This window comes from Nycticebus coucang, chromosome 10 (assembly GCF_027406575.1).
Source record: "Nycticebus coucang isolate mNycCou1 chromosome 10, mNycCou1.pri, whole genome shotgun sequence".
In the NCBI taxonomy this organism is placed as follows: Eukaryota; Metazoa; Chordata; class Mammalia; order Primates; family Lorisidae; genus Nycticebus; species Nycticebus coucang.
In genome coordinates, this window is record NC_069789.1 from 109,380,551 (window position 1) to 109,393,885 (window position 13,335).

The 13,335-nt window shown below is 49.7% G+C and overlaps 1 protein-coding gene across 1 annotated transcript; it reads left to right on the forward strand.

Moving 5' to 3' along the window:
- Positions 1 to 5,604: 5,604 nt before the first annotated feature.
- UBE2S (ubiquitin conjugating enzyme E2 S) lies at positions 5,605 to 13,050 on the forward strand. The gene is made up of 4 exons (XM_053604075.1): positions 5,605 to 5,807; positions 6,441 to 6,588; positions 9,150 to 9,340; positions 12,590 to 13,050. The coding sequence occupies exons 1-4, from the start codon at positions 5,805 to 5,807 to the stop codon at positions 12,899 to 12,901; spliced, it is 654 nt and encodes a 217-aa protein (XP_053460050.1). The 5' UTR covers positions 5,605 to 5,804; the 3' UTR covers positions 12,902 to 13,050.
- Positions 13,051 to 13,335: the final 285 nt, after the last annotated feature.

The following is a 13,335-nucleotide window of genomic DNA, read 5'->3' on the forward strand; positions in this document are numbered from 1 at the left end:
CTTCTATTCCCAACAGTCAAAGGCTCCCTGACAATGACAGTGATTTTTTTTTTTTAGAGACAGAGTCTCACTTTGTCACCTTCAGTAGAATGACAGTGATTTTTATGGGAAAAAAATTGGAAAATCCAGACAAGCTGGGAGAGAGCAAAATAAAGATTCACATTGCCTGGAGCCAAATGCAATGTGTATTAGCAATGCTTTCTTCCAGAATTTTCTCATACAAATAAATGTTTTCACAAACAAGCCTTCCTATGTATAGATTTCTAACCTTCTTTCTTCATACAATAATATAGAGGTGTCACATCATACACATTTTAACTTGGATGCACCCAGCTATGTGGAGCTGTAGACAGGGATAGAAGTAATGCTGTGAGCTGTGTAAAGGAGACTAAGGATGCCTTTTTATTGTCCAGTTTGCCCAGCAGGAAACAATCTCCAGGATCTATTAAGTAAGAACGCAAGTACTGCTTGCTATCATCTGTGAAAAGGAGGGAAGGGCAGAATCTGTCTATAAGTTTGCTACACCAAGTATTTCTAATTCTCTTCATGAGCACATGGCAGGATTCTACTTCCCTGCCCACTTGTAAGTTTGCTGTGACCTCGTGCCTTGCCTTGGCCAGTGAAGTGTGAGCAGACCACCCTTGCGGGTAGAGACAATATGTGGTTTTCCCACACACTCTGCCTTTTCTTTCTGTTGTGGCCACTGGCAATATTTCAGGTAATAGCTGCTCTGTTGGTCCAGGTCCCAGACAGATCAGCCAAGGCCTCAGAGTAAGGATGATGACAGACAAGGGCCTTGGCCAGCCCCGATGCATGTGTAGTGTGAGTGGAAAATAAACTCTTGTGGCTTCAACACCTGGGGCTTTGGGGATACTTGTTACTGCAGCATAGCGTGGCCTCCTCTGGCTGAGACAGGTTGCTTGTTCAGAGAGGAATGGGATGGATGGGAGCTTTGTGTTTCTGAATGCCCTTTTGCACTTTGGAATTTTTGTATCAGCAAGCGTATTACCTATTTTTTTTTAATGAACAAACTTTAGGTTTAAACATAAATGGTGCAGACTTTGCCTGCCATTCCCCTCACTGGGCACACGCCCAGGAGTGAGAGTGAGATGGGAGAGTCTCATTCCTCTCCCACATAGGGTGATTAACTTCCCACTCTGAGCTATAATTCCAGTGCTTAAATGTATAATATGTATTTTCATTATACATGGACTCAACGTACCAGCCAAAGACCTCATTTATGTTCAACAAGAAAGAGCAATCTGCTTCACACGCTGTACATTAGGCGGGTAAGTCAAGAATAAGACTTGACATAAGCATTCTGCCTCTTATTTTCGCCTTTGTAATCTAACACTAGCTCAATTTACAACTCTCGTGTCAATAAACACAGCCTCCGAGCAGCTATTCTTTTTTTTGTTTTGTTTTGTTTTGTTTTGTTTTTTTGGCCAGGGCTGGGCTCAAACCCGCCACTCTTAGCATATGGGGCTGGCACTCTACTCCTTGAGCCACAGGCGCCACCCCAAATAATCTGAGCAGCTATTCTTAACCTGCATTTCTCAGGGTGGGCTTGCCAACTTCTAACATCTACACCAGACATGTGCATGTGCTTTTTTATTTCACTTCTTTTTAATTTTATATTTTGAAATAACTTTAAACTTACAGAAAGAAAAGTTAAGAGTAAGTCAAAGAACTTTCATATGGCTTTGACGAACACACCAATGCTTAACATTCGACTATGTTACTTTATGATTTTCTTTCCCTTCTCTTTGGAGGCATTTGAGAGCAGGCTGAATGCATCACAGCCCTTTGCCCCTAGGGACCATTTCTGAAGAACAAGGATACCCTCATACATATCTAATGTTGCCCCGGCCCGCGGGGAATTCAATGGGGACCTGGGAAACAAAGGGGTCAGTTGAATGAGGGGACAAGAGACACGAAAGAATGAGAGCAAGTCAAGAGTCTGATCAAGCTCTGTCGAGTTTATTTTTCAGCTGGATTTATATGCACACAAACGAGGAAGTAACTAAGGGCTATTCCTAACAGGGCGGGGAGGGGGCTAGTTTCTGGAAAATTACTAGGAGAAGGACCCTAAGGCAGGGGGGTGCATTTTTGAAGAGATACGCAAGCAGAAAGTACCGTTGCGGTTATGGTTGAATTCCTGAGAGTAGTTTGCTCGTAAAACCGCAATTCAAGCAGGCTAGCAAGGGGCATTTTTGTGAGATGTTTTGGCTCCCGGCATAATGTAACTATTACAGTCAAGAATTTAACATTGGGCCGGGGGTGGTGACTCACACCTGTAACCCAGCCCTGTGGGAGGCAGAGGCAGGTGGATTGCTTGAGCTCACGGGTTCAAGACCAGCCTGAGCAAGTGTGAGACCCCCATCTCTAAAAAAAAAAAAAATTGGGTGGGTGCGGTGGCTCATACCTGTAATCCCAGCACTCTGGGAAGCCAAGGCAGATGTATTGCCTGAGCTCACAAGTTTGAGACCAGCCTGAGTAAGAGGGGACCCTTACTCAGACCCTTGTCTCAAAAAAAAAAAAAAAAATAGGTGGCGCCTGTGGCTCAAGGAGTAGGGCGCTGGTCCCATATGCCGGAGGTGGTGGGTTCAAACCCAGCCCCAGCCAAAAACAAACAAACAAACAAACAAAAAATAGCTGGGTGTTGTGGCAGGCACCTGTAGTCCTAGCTACTCCAGAGGCTGAGACATAGAATTGCTTGAGCCCAACAGTTTGAGGTTGCTGTGAGCTATGACGCCATAGCACTCTACTGAGGGTGACAAAGTGAGACTTTTGTCTCAAAAAAATAAATAAATAAAAATAGCCGGGCATTGTGGAAGGCACCTGTAGTCCCAGCTACTCTAGAGGCTGAGACAAGAGAATTGCTTAAGCCCAAGAGTTTAAGATTGCTGTGAGCTATGATGCTACAGCACTCCACTCAGGGTGACAAAGTGAGACTCTGTCTCAAAAATAAATAAATAAATAAATAAATAAAAAGAAACCAACAGAATTTAACATTGATAAAGCCCAAACGCACATGTGAAGTTTACCAATTGTCCCAATATTGTCTTTTAGGGCAATTATTTTCTGTCCATGATATTCCAGAAATAGGTGTTGCATCCAATTATCATGCCTCTTGAGGTTCCTTCAACCCAAACAGCTCCTTGGTCTTTACCTTTGTTGATACTGATTTTCAAAGAGTACAGGAGGACCATTTCATAGGTCTGCCTGCTGTGTCCTTGTTATAATAGATCCAGGCTACATGAGACCCAGACATGGTACTGGGTCTCAGCCCTTGGGTTCAGGAAGCAAGTGCTCTTGATTAATGCTGCTACTGGTGCCATTATGGGTGATACTGACTTTGACTCCTTGCTATGGAACTATAGTCCCTCAAAATTCTTAAGTTGAAGCCCTATTCCCCAACATGACTGTATTTGGAGATAGGGCCTGTAAAGAGGTATTTTTTCCAAGCAATGATAATGTATTGATTAAATGCAGGCATCCAGAGGGGATCATAATAATATCCATCTGTCCCAGCTATTGCAAGGATAAATGAGATCAAGGAGGTAAAGAAATCATAACTGAGCCTGGCATACTGCACATGATAAATAATAACCATTAGTATTATCATTATTGTTGTCATCTCTTTGGGGTAGATTTTTGAAATAGATCTCAGTCAGCCAGGTGCAGTGGCTCACACCTGTAATCCTAACACTTTGGGAGGCTGGGACGGGTAGATTGCTCAAGCTCAAGAGTTCTAGACCAGCCTAAGCAAGAGCGAGACCCCATCTCTACTAAAAATAGAAAAAAAAACAAGCCATGTGTTGTGGCCTGCACCTATAGTCCCAGCTACTTGGGAGGCTGAGACAAGAGGATCACTGGAGCTCAAGAGTTTGAGGTTGTGGTAAGCTATGACGTCACGTACTCTACCCCAAGGTAACAGAATGAGACTGTCTCAAAAAAAAAAAAAGAGAGAGAGAGATAAAGAAATAGAGCCCAGTTTAACTACCAGCTGTTTGTCTTGTCCTAGCTAGAGGACCCTGGGCCATTCACCTGTGGCTCCTTCATGTTGCCGGCCTGTTATAAAGGAGACGGCACAATCCGCACCCAGCAAACTATTGAAGGTTGTACACTGTAGCTACTGATTGTTCCCATGTAGGTTTTTCACACCTTCCTTCTTTCTCCCTTAGAAGCTGAGGCCCATGAAAGTAAGAGGTCTTTTAGGTCCGTGTCACCAAATTAGGCACAGATGCTGCTCCTGTCCTGGTTGAAAACACAACATACTAAGCTGCTGGAGGCCCCAGCAGGAGCTAAGAGGTGTGTGCAGGAGGTGCCCCTCTGTCCCTCTGAAGGCACTGCAACTCCCAGACTCGCCTGGACACCCAAAGTGGGCACCAGGCCTTTACCGCACAGCTGACCCAGTGGAGGCAACTTTCAGTCTCTGGTCCTCCTCCTCCCAGACATCTCCTCGCTCACACTTGGGGAACTCTGGCCACCATTTTCCAAAATTTGCATGACCCTTTTACTGTCACTAGAGCCTGAATACCATCTGTCTCCTTTCCAGGCACTGTGTGTCCGCTTTCCACGCAGTAGCACTGAGACTCAGAGGAGGTCTATGTGGCCAGAGGCCATGGGTCAGTCACAGGCAAAACTGTGTCCTGGATTACCTTGGGAACCACCTGACTTCTTTCCCTGCCATCACTAAAGGACCCCAGTGCGCATGTGCCACTTAAGGAAACTTGAGGACCGGAGACCCCGAAAGAGGGCAGACAAGGTCAGAGGTGACAGGCTTGACGCTCAGGTGGTCGGAGCCTCAAAGGTCACTCTCATTGGCCTGTGAGCTTCCCCAACACAGATCATAGGTCACCGGTCATTTCCAGCACAAAATGGCGCCTCCTGGAAAAATGCAAAGGAGTTTCCAGCGCCCACGCCTCCCGCAAACGCAGACACCAGGGGGCGCCGGAGGAACTCTCACTTTATCGGCTTACACGGAAAATCAGCTAGTATCTTGGTCAGCGCTAAACTGGACCCCCATTGGCCACTCTCCATTCCTGCCCACCCCCCGGCGCAGCCTTCTGTTAGGATTGGCCTATGCGAGTCTCGTGACTCCTGGAAGAGAGCCGCGCGTCTCCATAGGCCCAAACCCCTTCCATCACGCGTTTGAGCGCACGAGTCCCGCCTTCTCTCGCTTCTCTCCGCCCCGGTCCGGGCCCCTACGCCGACCGTTAGTCGCGCGCGCGACTTCCTCGGTGTCAGCGCACGCGCGCGCGCGCACTCCTTGTCGTAGCGGCGTCTTATTCAAACGGCCCAATCAGCGGCCGCTTTGCCTCCTACGGCCCCCTTCCTCTCTACTCCGCCTTCTGAAACCCTCCATTCTCCGTGGTCCCGTTCCCCGATCCCCGCGCGCCCCCACTGGTCGGCCCACCGCGCAGCCCCCTCCCCCACTACTCGCTTCTGATTGCAGTTTGCAGAGAAGAAGGCCAGCCCGTCGAACGCCAAGGAACGTGCGTGCTGACGTCATGTGTCGAGGCGCGGCGCTGGGGCTGCGGAGGGGGCGTGGCCTGTTGGCCGATATAAAAGGACCGTCGTGCGCGCAGTAGCATCAGTGCGGCCGGGCAGTGGGGCGGGTGTGGTTTTCGTCGCTGTGTGCGGCGGGCGTCGGAGGCAGCGGGAAGCAGTGCGGGGCTGCGGGGCTGCGGGGCCTCGCCAGGACCGCAGCTGCGTCAGTTGGGCCCCCCGCCCCGGCCACCGGCCCGGAGAGATCAAAAAGGAGGCCGGGGGGGATCCGCCCCCGGCCGGCCGCAGTCATGGTGAGAGAGACTCGAAGGGGAAGGTCGGGGGCTTCTTTGGAAGAGGTGGAGTTTCAAGAGCCTTTCGCGGGCGGTTTTGAGGGATTTGAGGGCTAGCCTGGGGGTCCCGGGCCAGAGATGGGCCCTCGGGCCTTCCTGCAGGCGATCTTAGCCCGCCCACAGTCTCCCAGACCAGGAAGGCCAGGCGGAACCTGCCGGAGGGCTCCGGGCGCCTTGTGGGCCATCTGTGGCTGTTGCCGGGAGCAAGGATGCCCCACCGCCGTAGCAGGGCCTGATCCTGAGTTTTAAGGATGGTTTAAGCGAAGTTTGGTGAGAAAGGAGGATTGGGTAGGTCAGATCTTGGGCCTGCCTTTAACCATTGGGGGCCAGCGTTGGTCTATAATAGGGCTTAGGGGGTTTCTAGGATAGGTGGAGTTATCCAGAAGCCCCCACGGGAATTTGCTTCTGTTTCAGTTGGGAGGTTAGGCCCTCTACCCTGAAGAAGTCTAAAGAGTTCTCAGTGGGAGTCTGGGAGGCCAAGGGTGATTGGGAGCTTGGGAACACGGGGTCAAGCTCAGGGCCGCCACTGCATCCTTAGACCCTGCAGGAGGCCAAACTCTTGCCGGCTGCTTACCCTCTTCCATCCCTGCCCAGAATTCCAACGTGGAAAACCTGCCCCCTCATATCATCCGTCTGGTGTACAAAGAGGTAACTACACTGACTGCGGACCCACCTGATGGCATCAAGGTTTTTCCCAATGAGGAGGACCTCACCGACCTACAGGTCACCATCGAAGGCCCTGGTGAGTTTGCAATGAAGGAGGAAGGGACCACTTCCTAGATTCCCCCCTCTTGTTCTAGAATTGATGGGCCAGAAGTACCCCTTACAGGCTAGCCTTGTGTCAGGTGCTGGGGCCACAGTGGTTGATGGGACAGGCAGGACTGTCTTGTGGTGCTCAGGGACTCCACGGCAGAACACCACAAGTGACAAGTAACAATCCTTTTCACATAAGTGTTGAGATGCGTCCTACAGGAAGTGCCAAAAAAAGTATGCACTTTTCTTTTTCTTTTTTTTTTTTTTAAGTATGCACTTTTTAAGAAAGGAAAAAAATACTAAAATTATACAACCTAATAACGTTTTTTGTCTTTTATCTCTTGTAATTGCAGAAGCCAACTGTGACTTCAGTATTACAATTTTAATGCAGTTTTTTCTTTTCTTAAAATAGATATACCTCTTTTGGTTTTGGCACCCCCTGTATATTGGGGGCCTTTCCTGGGTTTGGGGTGAAGCTGTCAGATAAGCCTTCTCTGGACCTGAAAATGAGGAGAAATTGTCTAGGCGTGGAAAGAGAATTCCAGGTGGTGTGAATAGCATCAGCAAATGCCTGGAGCCTGGGCCAGATAAGCTCAAACTTCATTTAGCTGTCAGTGCCACGGATTCTGGAGACATAGTAGGGAACAAGCCAGAGACATCATTGGGGGGGATAGAGGTAATACATAATCAAATGATTGCATGTGATTATTTCAGTTGTGTGCACCAGTTTAGAATATTGTTTCCTGGCTTGGCGCCTGTAACAGTGGTTATGGTGCCAACCACTTACACTGAGGGTGGCAGGTTCAAACCCAGCCCGGGCCAGCTAAACAACAATGACAACTGCGACAAAAAAGAGCCAGGTGTTGGCGCCTGTAGTCCCAGCTATTTAGGGAGGGTGAGGCAAGAGAACCACTTAAGCCCAAGAGTTTGAGGTTGCTGTGAGCTGTGACACTACGGTACTCTACCAAGGGTGACATAGTGAGACTCTGTCTCAAAAAAAAAAAAAAAAAGGAATATTGTTTCCTGCAAACTACATTTGTGTTACCACCTAAATTTGTACAACATAAGCCAGATGTTAGAAGAACATGTGAAGGATCTGCTCTGTGGTGGTGGTGGGAAAATGGTCAGGGAAGATCAGGTGGTAACACTTAAGGTGATTCAGGCCCTGCTGCATGGGTGGCTGCAGTGGGGACAGGAAGGTGGGAAGGCTCCCAGAAAGGCCCCAAGGCAGGCCAAGCTGAGTGCTTTGTAGGAACAGAAAGAAGAAAATTGATTGTGGAGTGGTCCAGAGTAGAGCTTTTTTTTTTTTTTTGAGACAATCTCATTATGTTGCCCTTGGTAGAGTGCTGTGGCGTCACAGCTCACAGCAATCTCAAACTCTTAGGCTTATGCGATTCTCTTACCTCAGCCTCCCAAGTAGCTGGGACTGCAGGCGACTGCCACAATGCCTGGCTGTTTTTTTTTGTTGTTGTTGTTGTTGTTGTTGTTTTTTGTGGTTTTGGGCCGGGGCTGGGTTTGAACCTGCCACCTCCGGCATATGGGACCGGCGCCCTACTCCTTGAGCCACAGGCACCACCCTGTTGTTTTTGCAGTTGTCGTTGTTTAGCTGGCCCAGGCTGGTTCGAACCCACAAGCCTCGGTGCATGTGACTGGCACTATAGCCACCATGCTAATGGCACCAAGCCAGGGTAGAGCTTTTAGAGCTTCTAGGCCTCTGTAAAGGAGTATGGCAAGAAAGCTGGTGAGGGTTTAATGTGACAGTATGGCGGGTCACTCCAGAGCAGTTTTTTGTTTTGTTTTTTTTGGGGGGGACAGAGTCTCTGGTGCCTTGACTAGAGACACCAGACTGTGTCATCATAGCTCACAACAACCTTAAGTTCTTGGACTCAAGTGATTGTCCTGGCTCAGTTTTTCTATTTTTAGTAGAGAGGGGGTCTTGCTCTTACTCAAGCTGGTCTTGAACTCCTGAGATCAAGCAATCCGCCCTCCGTGGCTTCCCAGAGTGCTAGGATTACGGGTGTGAGCCACCGCACCTGGCCTCTGAGCTGACTTTGACTGTAGAGAGCAGAGGGGGCCTGGCAGGAAGTGAGACCTGTAGAGTAGGTGCCCAGGCTGCTGATGGGCGGTACAAGAGCCCCTTCTGACCCAAGCAAGTGGGTGAATGAGAAAACCACTGGGGGGGGAAGGTCCTGGGCTTGAGAAAGTGTCAGTTTATTAGCCTAAAAGTAGATATCTTCCAGGAACACAAGGGGGCACTGGAGTCCTTGCCTCCAGGGAGGGAAGTGTGATGGGGCAGTCACTTGAGGGAGAAGGAACCTCCATGGAGTGGAGAATAGGCCTTGGTGGTGACTCACTGGGGACCGCAAGGCTGGGCATATCACTGAGACGAGCTCTGGGGACCCAGGCGTTTTGTTCCCAGGCCTCTCCCAGCCTGGTAGAGGAGCCAGTGGGGCATCTGCCTTATAGCCAGACCACAGACACTGGGCTTTAGGGTGTGGGGGGAGTGCCTGGGAGTCCCAAGTTCCCTGACCCATTCTCCCTCCACTCCAGAGGGGACTCCATACGCTGGAGGTCTGTTCCGCATGAAACTCTTGCTAGGGAAGGACTTCCCTGCCTCTCCACCCAAGGGCTACTTCTTGACCAAGATCTTCCACCCGAATGTGGGTGCCAACGGCGAGATCTGCGTCAACGTACTCAAGAGGGATTGGACAGCTGAGCTGGGCATCCGACATGTGCTACTGGTAAGTTCTGGGCTAGGCCTGGGCCTTCTGCCACCTTTGGACATCCCAGTGGTATCTGAACCAAAGTGCTTTGTTTAGTTGTTTAGTCTTTTTTTTTTTTTTTTTTTTTTTAATCAACTCTGAAGTAATAGTTTCTACATAAAAATCCAGGTTCCTCTGAAAGGATTGGTTGCACTGGGCCCCAGGTACCAAAGATTGGTGTGCAGTGAGTGCCCAAAGGCCCCTTGCTATGGAATGAGGGATAAGTTTGTGTAGCGGGACAGTTTTCTGACAGAAGGGTCTGGTAAAAGGAATTTTTTTTTATAAATTTTATTTATTTTTATTTTTATTTATTTATTTATTTTTTTGGCCGGGGCTAGGTTTGAACCCGGCATATGGGACCGGTGCCCTACTCCTTGAGCCACAGGCGCCGCCCCTATAAATATTATTTATTTATTTGCAGTTTTTGGCCAGGGCTGGGTTTGAACCCACCACCTTCAGTATATGGGGCTGGCACCCTACTCCTTGAGCCACAGACGCCACCCTGGTAAAAGGAATTTTAAAGGTATAATTTCTATACCTTAAAATTCACTGCTCTAAAGTATATAGGTAGCTCAGGCCAGGCGCCGTGGCTCATGCCTGTAATCCCAGCACTTTGGGAGGCTGAGGCGGGTGGATTGCCTGAGCTTATGAGTTCGAGATCAGCCTGAGCAAGAGCGAGACCCAGTGTCTTAAAAAACAGCCAGGCATTGTAGCGGGTGCCTGGAGTCCCACCTACTCGGGACGCTAAGACAAGAGAATCGCTTGAACCCAAAAGTTTGAGGTTGCTATGAGCTGTGATGCCATGGCATCCTACTGAGGGTGACAAATGAGATTCTGTCTCAAAAAAATAAATAAAAGTATACAGCTCAGGGGGGGGGGGTTGGTTTTGTTGTTGTTTTTTTTTTTTTTTTTTTTTTTGGCCAGGGCTGGGTTTAAACCCACTACCTCCAGTATATGGAGCCGGCGCCCTACTCCTTTGAGCCACAGGCACCACCCATATTCTTTTTATGTTGTTGTTATTGTTGTTTGAGACAGAATCTCAAGCTGTTGCCCTGGGTAGAGTGCCAGGGCATCATAGCTCACAGCTACCTCATACTAGTGGGCTCAAGCGATCCTGTTGCCTCAGTTTTTCTATTTTTAGTAGAAACGGGGTCTCGCTTTTTGCTCAGACTAGTCTCGAACCCATGAGCTCAAGCTATCCATCCACCTCAGCCTCCCAGAGTGCTAGGATTACAGGCGTGAGCCACTGTGCCTGGCCTCAGTGGTCTTTATTTTATTTATTTATTTATTTATTTTGAGACAGAGTCTCAAGCTGTTACCCTGGGTAGAGTGCCATGGTGTGGTGTCACAGCTCACAGCAACTTCAAACTCCTGGGCTTAAGCAGTTCTCCTGCCTTAGCCTCCCAAGTAGCTGGGACTACAGGAGACTGCCACAACACCGGGCTGTTTTTGTTGTTGTTGTTGCAGTTGTCATTGTTTTAGCTGACCCAAGCCAGGTGCAAACCCGCCAGTCTCTGTATGTGGCTGGTGCCCCTACCCACTGAGCTAAGGGCGCCACCCTCAGTGGCAAAGCTTGTGCTACTGTCTTGGCTAGTGGCCTGGCACGTGTGGGCCATAGCACACAAGATGACCCAGCAGCACAGAAGGAGCTAGCAGGGTGGAGCAGCCCTAGACTAGGCCCTTTCTCCAAGGTCCCCACAAGCCTCTTAAAGCATTTCGGTCACCTGCTGCCTCCCTCTTCTCTCCCTCAAGCCCCAAAACTTTTGTTTATAAGAGAGGTAGTGTCTTGCTTGTTGCCCAGGCTATTCTCAAATTCCTGGCCTCAAGCGATCCTCTCACCTCAACTTCCCAAAGTGCTGGGATTACAGATTTGAACCATGGCTTCCAGCCAAAACAAAATGTATCAAAACAAATTTCTATTGAGCCTTTGGGGGCATATGGGATAGAGGATAGGGAATTGGGGTTTCTTGCAGGGCACAGAGAGATGGTGCTTCAAGGTAAACAGACCTCAAATCTTTCCACCCACACCTCTTTTATTTCTCCTGGGGTATCAGTGGCAGCTGTTGGAGACATTGGTGTTGAGCTCCAGGTCTGCTGGCTGGTGGGTCTGTACTGTGCCTCCAGTTTGGGGTTATAGTGATGAGAACTAGGGTGGGGTCTGTGTCCCTTAGTGATGTCTGCTAAGACCCGTGCTTTTCAGGCATGTGTCATAACAGCCCCAGGGAGCACCTGTCAAAGCCAGGCTCAGTTGTTTCTAGAGGCATTTTGGGTTTCCTTTTAGAGGGAAAGTTGGGCAGGGGGCAGGTGTAACTTAAGAGGGTCTGCCCAGGGGTGCTGGAAGACTGGCTTCCGGTCACACCTCTGCACTGCACTTTACCCCTCAGGACAGGCTGATGCAGGGCTGTAGAGAGGACTTTCCCCTTCTTGGACTGGCCACCAGTCCCCTTTTTATTTATACCTTGGTGCCATTCCAGCCCAGCCACAGTCTCCTGGCTGTGAACTTGGGATTCCTATTAAACCAGTGACAGGCCAGGATTTAGGATTCATCTACACCAGACGTCCTCAAACTTTTTAAACAGGGAGCCAAATTCACTATCCCTCAGACTGTTGGAGGGCCAGACTATAGTTTTAAAAAAAAACTATGAACAAATTCCTATGCACTCTGCACATATCTTATTTTGAAGTAAAAAAACAAAACGGGAACAAATACAATTCACACCACTTCATGTGGCCTGCGGGCCGCAGTTTGAGGATGTCTAATCTACACTATGGTGTTGTGGAAAAATGCGGAGCTTTAGAATCCACAAACCCAGGTATGAATTCAAGTCCTGAGTGACCTTAGGCAAGTCCCTTCCCTCTCCATCCAGGTCTTTTATGAACCACAGGGCCTATGAGGTCTTATTGACCTGTACTGAGGCAAGTTCAAAACCAAGATGGGGCCCAAGCCCAGCTCTCAGGCTGCCATGAAACGGGCCAGGCTTTTTCTTCATTATCTAACAAGGCCTTGCCTTGGAGAAGCAAGGGCATTGAACCATTGGGTCTGTGGCATCTTGTGTTTTGGTTTTGGGGGATTTTGGGGGCACATTTACTGTGACCAAGGCAATGGGAAGGCAGCCTGGGGTGGGGTCACAGCAGAGATGAGAAGGCTGCAGTATGAGGGAGGCTGAGTTGAGGGTGAAGGAAGCCTGCAGGTTACCTGCTACCCTAAACCTGGGCCTCTCCCCACAGACCATCAAGTGCCTGCTGATCCACCCCAACCCTGAGTCAGCACTCAACGAGGAGGCAGGCCGCCTGCTCCTGGAGAACTATGAGGAGTATGCAGCTCGTGCCCGCCTGCTCACAGAGATCCATGGAGGTGCAGGGCCCAGCAGTGGCAGGGCCCTGGCTGGTGGCACTGCGGCCTCCTCCACTGACCCAGCAGCCCCTGGGGGTCTAGGAGGGGCTGAGGGTCCCATGGCCAAGAAGCATGCAGGTGAGCGCGATAAGAAGCTGGCAGCCAAGAAAAAGACAGACAAGAAGCGGGCACTGCGGCGGCTGTAGTGGGGCTCTCCCTCCTCTTACCCCACCCCACCATCCCCTCCTGTCCCCGTCTCCCAACCCTGTCTCTAAGTTATTTAAATTATGGTGGGGGAGGGCATGGGGGGGCACTGGGACCTGGATTTGTTTTTCTAAATAAAGTTGGAAAAGCAGCTGCTGTGCCTCGCAGGTGCCCAGGACAACTGTGTCTGCCACATGGCTAGGGGCAGTTGGTATCCCTGCTCTGGTCCTAAGTCCTCGTGATGGCTCATAGGCTGTAGACCTGGGTCCCTCCAGCTTGCCAGGCATGGAGCTTGGGAATACCTTCATTTTGTGGGAATCGGGAGGTCATGGCCCCTTTCTGGAGTCAGTCTTCCAATCTGAAATGGGGTAGGGGGTCCTGGAGCCTGCTTCTTCTGTTCTACATCTCTGCTGAAGTGGCAGTGTCCCTTCCTGTC

Excerpts from the sequence above, each read along its gene's own strand:
- UBE2S (XM_053604075.1), top strand. Across the intron at positions 6,589-9,149 it reads GGTCACCATCGAAGGCCCTG|AGGGGACTCCATACGCTGGA; the intron begins GTGAGTTTGCAA and ends CCTCCACTCCAG. Across the intron at positions 9,341-12,589 it reads GCATCCGACATGTGCTACTG|ACCATCAAGTGCCTGCTGAT; the intron begins GTAAGTTCTGGG and ends CTCTCCCCACAG.